Source organism: Alligator sinensis, unplaced genomic scaffold (assembly GCF_000455745.1).
Source record: "Alligator sinensis unplaced genomic scaffold, ASM45574v1 scaffold1229_1, whole genome shotgun sequence".
NCBI lineage: Eukaryota > Metazoa > Chordata > Crocodylia > Alligatoridae > Alligator > Alligator sinensis.
The window spans coordinates 355,553-372,269 of NW_005842843.1; the positions used below are offsets into that span (position 1 = coordinate 355,553).

A 16,717-nucleotide genomic window follows, 5' to 3' on the forward strand; every position below is an offset into this window, starting at 1 on the left:
GTGACTGCCGCCTTCCCTCCTTCCGGGGCACCTCAGGAAACAGGCGAGGAGCAGGCACAGGCCTCGCAGCACCCTTGGGCTTCTCTTTGCTTGGTGACTGTTTCACGTGGCTGGCTAGTAAAGCGTGGTGTCTGCCTGTGGCTGGGCCGCGCTCGCATCCCTCCTTCCTGCCCAGTGTTAACAGGGGCAGTTCCTGGCCATTGCTATTGCTAGGCCTGTGTTATCCATAGGATACTGCTAATCTTTGCTGCGGTGGTCAGCTTGTTATCTCTGCACAGCTCCAGCTGTCTCAGCTTGGCGAGCGGCACACACTTGCACTCCCGGTGGGTGCTCTCCCAGTCTGTGCAGGGCTCTGTTCTGTTTGCACCCAACATGCGCCTTGTCACAGACAAAATACTATTCAAGTTTGGAGGTGGTGTGTGTGTGGTGTTGTAGCTGTGACGGTCCAGGATGTGTGCGAAAAGCAAGGATTTCTTGGGGTTGAGAGCACAAGAAGAATGTCTTGCATTCAAAAAGCTTGTCTAATTGTTCCAGCTGAGCAGTTGGTCCACTAAAAGATTTTGCCCTAAGAAATTCTTGTCTGTTGCATAAGTTTCAGTGTTTTTTGAGTTCCTGGAGCTTATTCAATTTCCTCATAAGAAAAGTAACTTGTGCAGTTGGAGGTTTATTTTCTTAGGATCACCTCACACTGAAGTGGCAGTCTATTGCCTGGGAATATTGACATGCTTAAATTTAAGTGCAGATGTTTTCAGGGTTGATGCCATATTCCCCACAAGCCACTTAAAACATCATTTTGTACATGTGCTTAAATTTGCATTATTCAGTCCTAATATTACCTTGGTACTGTGAATTTCAGAAGGTTCAAAAGCCAAAATAAATAAGTGTACATTAGGTATGCACTTGCTTTTGGGGTTTTTTGGGTTGTTGTTTTGTGTGTGTGTTTGTTTTTGAGACTTCTGAGCATTCTGGTATGTTCCTCAATTTCAAGTTAGTTTTAGGTCCCAAAGCTTCATACTAGTTCTCATTTTTATATTTGTCCATATCTTATCTTCAGCCTCATAATACTTGAAACATGTCTCTTCCTTAGTTTGTTAAGGGATACAAATGTGAAATGTTATTCAAAATAAAATTTTGAGCTTCATTTAAAAATAGCAAAGATACCACTGAAATCTACCACTATCAACTGTATAATTTAAAGGGGTTCACTGAGCGATATTGTACTGGAAATAAGTTTTGTATGGGCATAACACTTTTATTGTATCAGACTTTTTTGACATTTTACTTTTAAAAATGTTTTTAACTTGAACAAAATCTGTCTCTAGCAGCTAGGATTCAGTCACTCAGGAATTTTGGTTGCTTTTAGGTCTCGTACAGTCCAACTAGAAACAAAGTGAAACTGAATAATGTATCTGTTGACTTGTTACTGAGAATCTTGTGTATTATGTAGTGGGGTTGGAATAATGTAGTAGCTGTAATAATAAAGAAAATTAGGGTGGGAGGAGAGGGTTGTTGGGGTGGGGGCATTATTAGTAATTTTTTTCCTTTTTTTTGGTTCCTCTGGTATCTGTCACTGGACCAACTGTATGGTCAAGAGAGATGTTGGGCATGTTTTTGAGCATGAAATTCCCTTCTTCAGGACACTTTGTGCCCAAAAGCTTGTCTAACATCTCTCTCAACTGTATAGTTGGTCCACTGAAAGATAGATTAAAGAAGCAAAGTTTTTTGGTGCTATGTCATACAGGGCAATTAAGTATATGAATAATACAAAGGTTTTAAATCTAAATTTACTATGTAAGCTTTAAAATATTATTTTACAGGGCCAGATCTGTATATGCTTTCCTGTGCTGAATAGTACTATACATCACAAGTAGTTAATTGATTCAAATAGAGTAACTTTGGATAAAGGAAGTACTCATTGTGCAGAAACATCACAGTTGTCTCACAGGTTAAGAATCTTTTCCTAAATTATTTTGAACCATAGTGGTCAGTATTTAATACCCATTTTTCTAAATCAGAGATCTGATGCTTCAGCTTACTTTAATGTAAATATTTATTTGAAATGACAGAAAAGGGTAAAATGCAGAAAAGAAAAAAAAATCAGGATTTTCATTTTGGTCTATAATTGCTTCTTTTTTCTAGAAGCAAATAAATAATGGATACAGTTTTATTTCTGAGAAGATTGTCATGTTTTGTATATTTTGGTAGAAATACAAATACATTCTTAATTTAGGGCCTCATCCAGTCGAGTACCTAAGTACAGGCTTAACTTTAAGTACATAAGTCTCAGTGAGAGTTTAGTGAGACTACTTACATGTCTTCAGCAAATGAGTATGTGCTTTGGTGGATCAGGCTGTGAGAATTAAGCTTTCTAACTAACTTTAAACAGAAGTCTTTCTGGCCCACCATGGGATTTTATCCATTCTGCTGTGGGTCCATCAGCCCTGTCCAGCCCAGGCATGGGGCATTAGCTTGGGACATGACACATGTTGCTGGTCCCACCAACCTCGGTTGCACAGTAGGGCTGGGGCAGTGTGGCAGCTGGACTTGCATTCTTGTAGCCCTTGCAGTGGTGGCTCCTTCTAGCTTCCATTGCTGGTCTTCACCTACACTGGACCTGACCCTGTTGCCCGTGCACCCTGGCCCATCTGCCCTGCACCCACCACTGGGGTACTGGATGGAGTGGGCACATGCGTTCTCCATGTAGACTGACCCAGGAACCCTGTGGGCAAGTCCAGGCAGATAGGATGAGACTGGGATCAGAATTGCATGGTGGCAACAGTGCGGAGCTAGGGCCTGGGGCAGAGCTATGATATCTTGCCTGCATGTTTCTGGGATGGGCACCGATTCCACAGGAGAGGCATGCTGGGAGCTGATCACGACTCTGCTCCAGGCCCCAGCCCTGTGCTGTCATGGCCCTGCAATCCCAGCCCAGTCTTCTTGTCTGCCCCACTCTTGGATGCTGCTCCCTACCTGGCTGCAGCCCCATACCATCCACCCAGCCAAGCGTGCCCTGTCCACCTGGTCTCCATGAAGACCCCGGGACTGTGGGACAGTGACAGCATGGGGCCTGGGCCCAGGCCCATGGCAGAGCCACAGTCTGCTCCCTACACACCCTTGCTTGCAGATGTGGTACCTGTTGCAGTGGCATGCAGGGAGCGGATTGTGGCTCTGCCCCCAGCCCCACAGCCTCAATCCCAGCCTTGTCCAAACATGGGGCAGAGCCACTTAGGGAGTTTTGGTGTGCTGTTTTGGGCTGGAGGGAGAGGGGGCTGTTGGCCTGGCCTGCTCAACTGAACTCCTTTAGTGGCCCTCCGGCCCACATAATGTTCACCCCTAACTTAGCACATAGCACTTTGCAAACCTGTCGTCATACAACCTTTGCCTATTATTCCTGTAGACTTCCTACAGGGTTGTATCTCACCAGGATTTAGATGAGTTATCTCTGGAAGGAACATGTTAGGTCATTGATGGAAACTTTCCTTTTAAAGGGAAAATCTGCTTTCAACCCTTCTGTCACAAAAATTCTAACCCTGGTTACATAGTTCTTCTCCACTGGTGGCAATAGAAGTGGTACTTAAAGCACTGTCATCCAATCTGATTGAAGCAGCACATTGTATAAGAGGCTGGCGGAAACTGGGGCCTTAGCTCTTTGAGTAATACCATGGTGTAGACTAGTGGTGCTCAGTCTTCTGGTCCCATGGGCCAAGTAAGTGGCATGGGGCTCCTGCATGGGCTGGATTGGGTCCCATGCTGCCTGATCCAGTGCGTATGGTCACGCTGTCAGGCCTGCAGGGCTCCTCATGGGTCCAGAAATTTGGCAGCGGGGTAGCGATGCACCATTCCCCTGCCACCAAATTTTTGAATCCATTAAGAGCCCCAGGGGTCAGGTCTAGTTAAGCACCCTGGTCTAGACTCTGGGTCAAGGGTGGGCAAAATAGTGGCTCTGGTTAGCGGCCAGATTCCATTTCCCAGCAGCCCTGCCCACATTGCTGCAGCCAGTTTCCATGGAAACCCCAGAAACAGTCACAGCATAACCACTTGGGGCCAGGGTTTCCATGGAGACCAGTCCTAGCAGTGCTAGCAGGGCACACGCCTCGGGGGACTGGGGTGGGGCAGGACGGGACGGACACTGCTCTGTGGCCAAGGCTGGGATCTTACAGGGGTGAAAGCGTGGTCTGGAGCTGGGGCAGAGCCATGATCTGCGTGTATGCCCCTGCCCAGGGTGTGCAGGCAGCAGATCAGAGTTCTGCCGCAGGTTCAGACCACAATTTCACCCCTGCAAGATCCCAGCCCTGGCGCAGCTCCCTGCCCAGTCACGCAGCCTACTAGTGCTGCTGGGGCCGATCTCCATGGAAACCCTGGTCCTTCGCTGTTGCAGCAACACTGCTGCTGGAGTCTCCATGGAAACCGGCCACAGCAATGCAGGCAGGGGCTGCTGGGAAATTAAGTGGGTTGTGGGCCTGATTTGGCCTGTGGGCCAGACTTTGCCCACCCCTGCTCTAGCTGACCTAGTGATAACAATGATGGGAAAAGGCTTTGTGTTGTTGAATTCTGTAACAGTTATATGTGCACAAGGAATGCAGGAACGAGCTCCCAGTCCTGGTCCAATGTCAGATGGAGATTACTGGCTTTTGGAAAATACACAACATATCATTCTGTTTTGAAAAAATAAAAACTGGTGTGGTAGGATGTCATGATTTTTGTATCTTGAGTATTCTACATCAAATTTACTGATTTAAGGCTCAGCTTCTGCTTAATGGAAGACAATGGCAACACGCCGCTTGATTTCAGTGCAGTTTAATGTCATAAGCAGCATCAAATTTAACTGCTAAGTTGAAGGAAAAATGTCTTTAAGTCATACAGCTGCTGTAGCCAGTGGTATATGACGCAATGACATGGTGTTGCATTCGTATCAGGATGCCTGTGGCTTCCCAGCCTGAATGATCAGATACCCATTGACAGCTTGGTCATCAGGGGCAATCTTGAGCATGAGTCCAGAGCCAGCACTCAGACTCATTTCTTTAGAGCAGTGGTTCTCAACCATTGTAGACTCAATGCGCCCTTCAGAAAATGCCAGCTCTTAGATTTTACTCGGGGTTTCTTGACTATATAAAAATAATAGAGCAGTTCTTCTGTTGCAGAGAACTCAGACCACAACAAGTCGGAATGTTTTTAACGTTATGAATTCCTTTTTGAAATCTTTGGCTTTATCTTATGAATCATATTTGCAGACCTGGCAGTGCTAGCATTGTATGGCACCCCAGGGCACCCTTGAAAGGCTCTTAAGTTACCCCAGGTGAGAATCACTGCTCTAGATCCATAGCAAGGTGCATTGACTGTTCTGCCACAGTACACCGTAGATGGATTAATTGATTACCAATTGGATTAATTAATATGCCAGTTGAAGAAAAACTGTTTTGAAGTGCTTTCAGATTGTGTTGATAGGCATTTGGGTATGAGAAATGCTGTCTTAAAGGTATGTCTGAAATAGGAATGGAAAAACTTGGCTGCTTCTGTGCAAAATACTATCTTATCCTTCTTCCTGAATGTTTCTAAAGTGTATGTGCCCATTGACCATGCTACAGAAACTTTGCTTTGACAACAGAAAGTGTGTAAGAAAACTAAAATCATTTCCTTTCTCCTAGATATTGAAGCACAGATTCGAGAAATTCAGGGAAAGAAGGCTGCTCTTGATGAAGCACAAGGAGTGGGCCTCGATTCCACAGGATATTATGATCAAGAGATTTATGGTGGCAGTGACAGCAGGTTTGCTGGATACGTGACTTCTATTGCAGCAACTGAGCTAGAAGATGTAAGTACACGGTCTTCACTTTAGGCAATTTGGGCGAAAGATTTCAGTTCTTCTTTTTGTTTTTGAATATTTAAAAAATAATTGTTCCATTAATGATGCTAGATAGAATGATTTCTGAAGCAAGACACTCCTGGTTCTGGCTCTTACTTTTTTGGGAGACCACGTGGGAGTGGCGGGTGGCATAAGTACAAGCCAAAGACTTGTGATCAAACACTTTGCCAGTATTAGACTGTAGAAATCAGTTGAATAGAAGGATTTTGTGTATCACGATCCTGACTTTAACTGCAAGGTGAAAATTAAGATTTTTTTGCTGTGTAAATATTTTATACCTAGAATTTCAGTTAAATAAAAAATGAAGTTTATATAAAATCTAAGAATAAAATGAAAAAAAGGAGGTGGGTTGTCTTTATGCTGGTACTTAACTTCTCTCTTCAACGGTACATTTATGTAAGAAACTCTCATAATAGTGACTTTTTCTAAATGTTTACAAAGATTCATCAAATACTGTATGTCCTAATCTAAATTGTATAGGACTGAATAGTTGCACAAAGTCCATTTGATTCCTCGTATTATAAAAATTTAGACTAGTGTTCAGGGGTGGATCCAGGATTTGGCAAGGGGGGAGGCATAGGAGCCGCAACCCTGGGCTGCAGGGGGTAGCTGCACCACCACTCCAGCCTCCCCCCTCCCTCCCCCACTGTTATGGACAGATCAAGCATAACTTTTTAAGGTCCCAAAAGTAGGGAAGAATTGCCCCCCTCAACCTCCATGGTCAGTCATGTCCTTTTCCCCATCCCCTCTCCTATTCCCTCTCCCACTGCTGTTTTCTCCACTGCCCCAGAGTCAAGGGAAGCTTCAGAGCCACTTCTAGGACAGTAACAGTGGAGATGGTTCCACCCCTGCCCAATCCTGTCATCATCTGTCTCCACCCCCCTGCCCCCTCAGCAGGTGCAGGGAAGCTCCCTCCCATCTCCCCACATGGTTGCCACTGATGCTGCTTGACTGAAGCAGGCAGCTATAAAGTTTTCACCCACTCCCTGGGACAGGTGGGAAGGCAGAAGCAGCAGGGGGAGGGGAAGGGACATGTCTCTGAGCATGAAGAGGAAGGGAGATGGATTCTTACCTGCTGTGGGGACTTCTAAAAAGCCTCTATATCAGGTAAGAAGTCTCTGAGGAAGAGGCATTGTAATTCAGTCTGAAAGCAGGGTGCAGCCATGCCATTGCACCCATCTCTGGATCTACCCCACCAGTGCTTTAGCAAGGCACATCTATGTTTAAGGGAGATTTTTATTAGGTAGTATGGTTTTTGTCTAGTTCTTAACCATAAGAAGAGATTAAGAATTCATTTGATTAATCTTTTATTAGGAAGTTCATCTTATAAAGCATTGTTAGATTTAGGAGAATTTAGATGTTTTTTAGTTCCAATTGCTGACCTGGAATAACCATTGAAATGCTTACTGGCATTTCAGAAGGTATACTCAAAATACAGACATCACTATATGTGCGTGTCGTCGTCGTCCCGTCCGTCGTCGTTGTCGTCCCCCCCCCCCCCGAATTGCATTTGGTCCCAGATGCAACTGAATGGGCAGTTCTGTATAAATCTGATCCTTTCTGTGTTCTTCTCACCAGATTTTCTTCTGAATGATGTTCTAAACATCTCTATTGCATTTAGACGTTTTTGTTATTAAAAATTTGGCTTAAATTTATTTAGTAGGGGTTCTTTGGAACATGTTTTTTTGTTTCTACATAATCTATGTTGCATGCATCTGCCATCTGAATTTTTCTATCATTGGTATAGAAAACAGGTATAGATAGTGTGCTTGACAATATTCAACATACAGGAGAACATATGATTCCTGCAGTTAGAAGAATATCTTTAAAATAAAGTGGGTACCACTGTTTGATTCAGCAAGTCTAATTTTTGGAGTAAAAAAGTGCCAGGTATTTAGAAATTAAGACAGGAGTGAATGTATTTGGTTCTGTTCCTATTCTGTCTAGAAATTAATCCGTGCCTATAGAATATAAGTCTGCAGCATGCCATTCAAACTAAACCAAATTGTAAATTTAATCTTTGAAAATTTTCCTCTGACAGGATGATGATGACTACTCCTCAACGAGTTTGCTTGGGCAGAAGAAGCCAGGGTACCATGCTCCAGTGGCATTACTTAATGACATACCACAGTCAACTGAACAGGTAAATTTTACATGAGTGCAGTAGCGTACCACTCGAGATTTCTGAAAAAAAGATTGATTAATCTAGCAAAATCCTACAAGCAAACTTTCCAGGCTGAAGCCTTATTTTCTGGTACCTTAGACCCTTTCAGAGAAAACTAGAGGGTTTTTTGTTTGCTTGTTTAATTTTGCTGTAAATACATATTTTAAAATAAAAAGTATGCTTAAGTATGCTATGGGTACTACAGGACTGCAGTTGCATGTGTAAGCAATGATGCACGACACAATCTTGAAACTAATTAGCTGTTTGTTTATTACGCTTTTTTTAAAAGGTTGTTTTAACTAAGATATTTTGCACTATAATACTTGTTTATTTCTAAATGATTTCTGTAGCCTTTGTTTGATATTCATATAAGAAACAAACATAAGATAGACTTTAAAGGCAATTTGAAAAAATATATAGTAATATTTAGCTTATGGAATTTGCAGGTTCATAAACTGATGCCAGCTCCAACATGAAAATGGGGAAAATACTGATTAAAAGAACATAGTGCTTGAAAATCATGGGGTTTTTTATAAGGAGAAAAAATAAACTTAGGTGAAAAAGCAATGTAGTGAAAAAATAAGTGAAACATTTTTTTCATCAGATCTGTCTTGTCACCAGTGGAAAACATTTTTTTCCCATTGTCTACTGCATTTATGTTCATTTGCAGCTATTGTATGAAAAATTAAAATGTCTGAATTCTAATTGGGGTGGTGAGACTAGAAACAGGCTAACTATTCTCAAGTCATCAGATAACTTCCTTGTTGTATTCCTGTGGTGTTAGTTTTACAATAGGATATTTTCTCTTTTCAGTATGATCCCTTTGCTGAACACCGTCCACAGAAGATTGCAGATCGGGAAGATGAATACAAGAAACATAGGCGGATGATGATCATTTCCCCTGAGCGTCTTGATCCTTTTGCAGATGGTAATTTATTTTCATTTTTCTATAGGTCCTATGAGGTTTGTTGTCTTTATTTTAATTGTCTTTAGCCCTTTGATTTCTGTTGGCATGCTTATGAACGTAGTTTTGTTTTAAACAACTCCTTTTAATGTAGATATGGTTGAAATTCCAACTGCCATAATCTTCATTTTTTATAATACAAGTTTTCTTTCCAGGTAGAAGGACAAGAAAATAATGAGCCATTGCCATAGAAAGACAAAGGGTTAAAGGTTTCTCTTTTCTTTTTGTTTTGGGTTGTGTACTGTATTTTGAACAACTTGTGTAGTGTGTGCTCTCAAGATTCTTTCAGTACGCTGAAAGTTTTCATTCCATACCATTAGATTTAACAGGAATATTATTTTTCTTAAAATTCTAGTTCTCAAAATAGAGCACCTAATTCTTGCCATCTTATGTTAGTTCAGATAGTATAGCTTAGGGAAACAAAAGCATTAATAAGACTTTGATACTTTTAATAGTGAAAGTCTGTTCTGCTGATTTCTAGAATGCCAGTCAGTAAAGGGGTATAGTGGGTCTAATTAAAGCTTTCTTCAGGTGAGTGAGTTTCACGTGTAAAAATGAGGCGCCTGTTTGCTTAAAATTAGAAGCTGTTGCAGGTTTTATTAATTAGAATTTCAGCCTGCATGACATAATAAGGATATTAATTATTTTACTTGCTTAATTGTAATTGATATAAACATGTATTGTCAGAATTCACAGGCCCATACTAACTGTCCTTAATTTCTTTCCTACAGCAGTACTGCTATATGCCAGTCCTGTCTGCATTCTTAAGGGTGCAGTTCAACACATCCTGTGTAGATTATGGTGAAAAAGTATTCCAAAGGAAAGTCTTATCAAAGCTAGTGTCAGAATGACACAGCCAATTGGGCAATGATCTTCAGCATAGAAAATGTTTAAGAATTTTATTTTTCCTAAATTGTTATGCTATACCGCCTGTATAGCAACAGAACTTTTTTTAAAAAATAGTGTTTCCTTGATGAGTCTCATTTTTATATATCTGGGCTTCTGTAAAGTATTTTAAAGTTAAAATAAAAACTCAAGAGAGACAGAATAAAACATCATATGGTATACAAAACTCTACCTGTGAGTATCATCGTGGTGGTAAATGACTGTATTACAATTGGCTCCCAACTGTAATTGAACATTCAGAAAAAAAGAGGGGGAAGTGTGTCATGAACCAGTTTTTGTTTTTGTTCTTTCTTTAAGTGAAGCCCTTTTACAATATGATACTCAAAATAAAAGTCTGGGAGTTTTTGTCCGTGTTTGTTGGACACATAAATGGGTCTTTATGCTAAAACATTTGGAATCATTATCTAGGTATACAATAGTTATTCGTAGTCAGATAACAAGTAGGATTAAAAAGCTTACACAAGGTAATGTTTTGAATATAAATATCTTTCCAAAGTGTTACTAATGGTAAAGAGATAATTTTCTAGGCTTCTATTCTGCTGCTTGAAGTCAGAACTGCTGATGGAGACAAAGGCATGAAAGTGTACGTATTCTGGATTAGCAACCCAGGAACCCATCACTTCTGAAGACTCTTAACTGTGTTGTCACTTTTTTATCATTTATCTGCTTTAAAATATTTGTTTGAAACTTCAGTAGCTATGTTTGTGTTCAAACAGGTTAAATTGATCAGCAAACTGAATAAACGTAAGATACACGTAATTTTTAAAATTTTCGATCAAAAAAGTAAAATTAAACGATCATGGAATAATATAATATTAGAGCAGGACAATAAAAAAGTGCTTTTGTTGGATTACGCTATACTTATTGTACTCCTTTCCTGTTGCTGTTCTCTTCTGCAGGAGGGAAGACACCCGATCCTAAAATGAATGCTAGAACATATATGGATGTTATGCGTGAACAACATTTAACAAAAGAAGAGGTTTGTTATCTTTTGTTCTTAATTCATTGCTTTATTTGTTTTGTATGTACTTTCAAAGGGTCCTAAGGTAGTAAGGTGCATCAATTCCCCTGAAGTTCTATATACTGGGTATCCAACTCCTTGGAAAATTCATTCTTCATGGAAAAAAAACTCAGTGCAACTGTAAAGAAGATATTTATTTTAAAATCTATCAGCTATCCAAATAACAGTTGAAATGTACTAAAGAGGAAACCTGTTTTTCCATCTAATTTTCTCTGTGTGTTTGCAGCAATTTGCATCCAGTCTTTTTTGCTGTTTCCCCCATTATAATTGGTGTCTGGGAATGGGATTTTGTATTGCAGCATGAAAGATGCATTTAGAGAGAAATTCTTGAGGGTCGGGTATAATATCAGAAACTGGTCTTAATATATTCTAAAAATATTCAGATAGAGATTTCTAGTTGAGTTTATTTAAATATGGTGTAAAACTTATATTTGTTACCTTCTAAAGAAGAGGGGGAAGACACCCTGAGAAAAGTTATGAATTTTTTACCAAAGCTTATTGAAAGAAAATCCAGTAAAATTTTAAGTAAAGGTTTCAGCAGCATTATTTGAAAGAGAAACATTGCAACACTAAGAAATCTGGCTAATGTTTATTATGTGCATACCTGTTCACAAGTGAAAATAGACCATATGAATAATATCCAACTTGCCTAACCACAGTCGTCTTCATCCTTAAGAATTCAAATTGAAATGATAATTTCAAATATATGCTGTGATATAACTCACTGGAAATGTTTAGGTTTGTGTAGTTTAATTTGTTCTTTTTTGTTTTTAAGTACATAGAGCCTGGATATATAATGTGTACTCTACTGGAAACAAGGACTAGATGCACCAATCTAGGGCTATCCGTTGTTTAACTCAGTTGTGTCCAGAGTAGAATTCCCTCACCAAAAATAAATAAATAAATTGCAGTCATTTAAGGGTTGTGGATCTGTAATTTATTCTTTCGTAGCAGTTTGCTTAAGAGGATTGTTAGTCCTGTTCCTCTGCCACCTGGTGGTCAGGTGTTATTACAATGCCAACTATAAGCACCCATGGTATTTGCATATCTATCCATTTTAGGTTCCAGCATGGCTTGTATTGGTGTACAAAATTGCTGTAGTGATGTTAGTGTAAATGTGTTGTATATTCAGTTTAAAAGGAAGTTTGGTTGAAACATATATAATCTTTTTTAAGGTACTCATTAATGAGGTCTTAACATTTTTATAGTGATCTTTTTTAAGTAAAACTTGCTTTAACTTCGTATATTTAAAAAAAACCTCTACAAAGTATGCTGTAACTTCAGTTGCAATTTTAAAAACAGTTGTAACTGAACACTTAGTAAGCCAATGTTTCTACATTTGCCTTACAGTAAAGATTTTGTGAAAAAGTGATATTTATATGAATGTTTCAATTAAACCTAAAAATATTCAATGAAAATAACTCTTTGACAAGCCTTCCACTGCAGAATGTGGAACCCAAGCAAGGCAGATGTTTGCTTCTATAAGAGATCTTGAAAATACAGTAAATTTTAGTCACTTCTGAACAAAATGGAGTGACAAGTCAGATACCACTGCCAGGCTGGAAAAGGTGCTTTTCACCTTTTTTATGCTGTGGGTTTTTTTGTTTTTTTTTCAAATTAGGCCCTCAAATCTTTGGTAACTTGCTTGAAATGTTTTTGTTTGTTTAATCCGGCAGTACCAACTTGAAGAATAAATTCCTTGTGTCATTTTTTTTTTTCTCCCCAGAGGGAAATTAGGCAGCAACTAGCAGAAAAAGCTAAAGCTGGAGAACTTAAAGTCGTCAATGGAGCCTCATCTCAACCACCTTCCAAACGCAAAAGGCGATGGGATCAAACAGCTGACCAGACTCCTGGTGCCACACCTAAAAAATTATCCAGTTGGGATCAAGCTGAGGTAATTATCCTATTTATTGGTTTGTAGTAAATTTTAAGTTCTGTATCCCTTAGTGTTGCACTGTCATGACATGGGGTCCCCAGGGATGGCTGTGACGCCCCTAGGGCTCCGTGACTGTGCCAGTTCCATCCTGCAGGTGCCTTCTTTTTTCACCTGCCACATCTTGTTGATATAACTAATAAATGAGGAGGCTACCCACGAGTGTCTGTTCAGTCACAGTCCTGATGGACCCCACTGAACCCTGCGGGTTCTTGGACCCCTTGCTGGGTCCCACTCTTGAGCAGATGCCTCACAGGACACCCTAATCCTTATGGGCTAGATGTGTGGCTCCAAAACCTCCCCTTTACCACGCCCAATGCAGTGTAGGTAGTATTTAAGCATTGTCCCTTTTAATGAGGCCTCCTGTTGTCACTCAGCCCTTGGCTGCGCCTTCTCCAGCACTGGGCCTCTCCGGCTGCACCCTCTCCAGCACTGGGCTCTCTGCAGCCCTGTCTCTGCGCTCTCTCTGGCGCCAGGGCTCTACATGGTAGTGTGTCCCCAGTGAGGCCTCCTTCTCCCCAGTTAGCCTCATCCTGGTCCACCAGTTCAAATAACATTGTAAATACAAGTCCCTGGGCTACAACATAACAGCAGTGATACTGGAGGCTACTCTCTGCCCTTTTAAGAAGGTAAGTTTCTCCTTCAGTAGTGTGTGCCTCCTGGCCCTGGGTACTTTAGGATCTCCAAGAGGCCATCGGTCTTAACAGCAACAGAACAGGCACCCCAGTATCTCCAAGTAACTTTTCTGCAAGAGCTCCTTCTCCCTGGCCACTGCCAGAGAACTAACTCCTGCCAGCCCCAGCCCTGGGTCTTATATGTGCCCAGGGCCCTGTCTCCTTCCAGTCAGCTAACCGGGTGCAGATGCTAGCTAGTTCCCTCATTAGTCTTCTGCCAAGGCTATCTGCAGCTGGGGAGCACTGCCTGGCTCTCAGAGCTCTCTAGGTCTGCTGCTTCTGCTTTTAAAGAAGCAGACTCGCCTTAGTGACTTGCAACATGCACCCACACCTTATTGTATAAAATAAATGGTAGTTGAGAAATTAAAACCTGGTCCTTTTCCCTTGTTTAGACTCCCGGACATACTCCTTCTTTACGATGGGATGAAACTCCTGGTCGTGCAAAGGGTAGTGAGACTCCTGGAGCTACCCCAGGCTCAAAAATATGGGATCCTACTCCCAGTCATACACCAGCAGGAGCTGCAACCCCTGGACGGGATACACCTGGCCATGCCACACCAGGTCATGGAGGTGCCACTTCTAGTGCACGTAAAAATAGATGGGATGAGACCCCCAAAACAGAAAGAGGTATGTGAAGTTGCTGGAAAAATGCATTTCTACAGATGATTGATAGGCTAAGAACTTTCACTTTAATTCATCAGTATAAATCTAATCGGGCCACAAATGGGACAAAATTATTTAATTCTGACATTTAGTGACTGATATGAAAATTACTTTCTCATTTGAGTTGTAAGTGGCCAGAGTAATAAAAATCTTACTGCTTAACATACAAATTCAGCAAAGAAATGAAGTACTAAAATGTTGTAGTGACTGCTCCTGTAGTTCAGGACTTTCAGGTATGCTGGCAGGACAGTGTAGTCTATGGTATCTTGACTTTTGTGGATAATTTAGAATGTTTATACTGTACAGTGGATGTGTTTCATAAGGTCTATACTTGGAAAAATAAGTTAGGAACACTTGGATGTTGGTCTGTTTCAATAAATGGTATTAATTTGTCTGACTATTGTATAAGATGAGATTCATTGGAATTATATTTAGTATTGATTACTTAGATTTAAACAAAATAGTCAAAAGACTTTTTTCCGTCCTAAAACTAAATTTGTCATTATCCATTCTTTAAACGCTGGTAGTTTTAATATTTGTCATAGGATGTGGGACAGTGTTTAATGTCTTTGCCTTTTGTTCTACCAATATTAATGTTTTATGTTTGAATTTTGTATGGGCTGAGATATGAAGTAGGGGGTATAGTAATGTAAGGGAAGACCGAGTCTTGGTATTGTAGTAAGTAATGCTTGCCTTTTAGAGGTCTTTTTTTTGCAGTTTCAGAATGTGAGAATTGTGAAGGTGTTTGCTTGTAAGATCTATCTTGCACACAACTGAAAAACTTGGCTTTTGCTTCTTAGATACTCCTGGACATGGAAGTGGATGGGCTGAGACTCCTCGTACAGATCGAGGTGGTGATTCAATTGGTGAAACGCCAACTCCTGGAGCAAGTAAAAGGAAGTCACGTTGGGATGAAACTCCTGCTAGTCAAATGGGTGGTAGCACTCCTGTTTTGACACCTGGTAAAACACCAATCGGCACACCAGCTATGAACATGGCAACTCCTACTCCTGGTAAGTTTAATCCATTTGTTAAGACTTTATTTTCTATAATTGAAATAAAACGTGTATTTTTACACCTTAATGTAATGTAGATTTATCCAAGACTATTACTGGCTTTTGTTATACAAGAATTGTTAGAGATATCCCTCAAATCTACAAATGATGAAGAAAGCTTGCATCAAGAAGCTTTAAATGTTAATTAAGGTACTCTTCTTGCATGTAGAAAATAAAATATCCTTTATTTTTACTTAAATGTAGGTCACATAATGAGCATGACTCCAGAACAGTTGCAGGCATGGAGGTGGGAGAGAGAAATAGATGAGAGAAATCGGCCACTGTCTGATGAAGAGCTGGATGCTATGTTCCCAGAGGGCTATAAGGTAGTTGAATGTTCGAATGTCTAAACTGCCCTCTAGGTATATATCTAACAAGCATTGTATTAACTGTGTTTTTCCTGTATCCACTCAGAATATGGATTTTAATAACAAAAGTTTATGATCTAAAGGGAGTAATTTAAAGCAGAGGTGTCAAAGATGTGACCTGCAGGAGCCTGAGTAGCTGTTTCATCTGGCCGGTGGGATTTCCCACAAGGCTGGAAATGTGGCAGGACTGTGGAAGCTATGGCAATTAATATTTTTGTTTCTCATACTACCACCAAATTCTCAGCCCTATGGGGAGCCCCATGGGCTGGATCTGCAGTGTTAAGCAGAGCTGCCTACAGGGCCCAGAAATTTGGCTGGAGAAGCAGCAGCTGCTCCCATCAACTTTCTAACCCTGTGGGCCAGGTGACAACTCTGGGTTCAGATGCAGCCTGCAGACTGTCCCCATGCTCTGGATCTGGCCCACGGACTGGTCCCACACTACTTACCCAGCCCGGTGGACTGGATGAGTTTGACATTTGAAGGAACTGTTTTTATTCTGTCTCACACATTTGGGAGCTCCTACTGATTTCACATAGTAGTTCCATTTGAGGACTGGTTAGAGGAGGGCTGTCCACCTAGTGGCCCACAAGCCATATATAGCCCTCAAGATGTTAAAAGTGTGATCTGCAGGCTTCTGGCCCACTGCCCACCCTATTACTTCTGTTGCTGTGGTGGCAGCTGGAGTGTTCAGGGCAAGGCAGCATGATTGGAGGCAGCCTAGTAAGCTCACTGGGTGTTGGAGGGGAAGGCTTGGGTTGCCTGAACAACAGTGCCGGGGAAGGATCAGGAGGGAAGTATGTGGCTGAGGCTTGTGCCGTTCATATGGTGGCAATGGGTGGGGCTTAGGCTCCACCCGTTCTGATGGTGTTCAACGCCGATAAATGCAAGGTTCTCCACCTTGGGGGAAAAAAAACCCGCAGCATCCTTGTAGGCTCGGCAGTGCTATGTTGGCTAGCACTATGGAAGAAAGAGACTTGGGGATCATCATTGACCACAAGATGAACATGAGCCTGCAATGTGATGCGGCGGCTAGTAAAGCGACCAAAACGCTGGCTTGCATCCATAGATGCTTCTCAAGCAAATCCCAGGACATCATTTTCCCCCTG

The 16,717-nt window shown here is 41.3% G+C and overlaps 1 protein-coding gene across 3 annotated transcripts in view; it reads left to right on the forward strand.

The window, feature by feature from the left end:
- Positions 1-16,717, forward strand: part of SF3B1 (splicing factor 3b subunit 1) — a 32,617-nt gene that overhangs the window by 428 nt on the left and 15,472 nt on the right. The window contains exons 2-9 of one of the 3 annotated variants that reach the window (XM_006035475.3): positions 5,646-5,812; positions 7,905-8,006; positions 8,841-8,955; positions 10,797-10,876; positions 12,645-12,812; positions 13,918-14,152; positions 14,989-15,201; positions 15,448-15,569. In XM_006035475.3, the coding sequence (XP_006035537.1) occupies positions 5,646-5,812; positions 7,905-8,006; positions 8,841-8,955; positions 10,797-10,876; positions 12,645-12,812; positions 13,918-14,152; positions 14,989-15,201; positions 15,448-15,569 (1,202 nt within the window). Of the gene's footprint in view, positions 1-5,645; positions 5,813-7,904; positions 8,007-8,840; positions 8,956-9,146; positions 10,481-10,796; positions 10,877-12,644; positions 12,813-13,917; positions 14,153-14,988; positions 15,202-15,447; positions 15,570-16,717 lie in introns of those variants that run through there. The other 2 variants (XM_006035476.3, XM_014525596.2) reach the window with 2 other exon arrangements.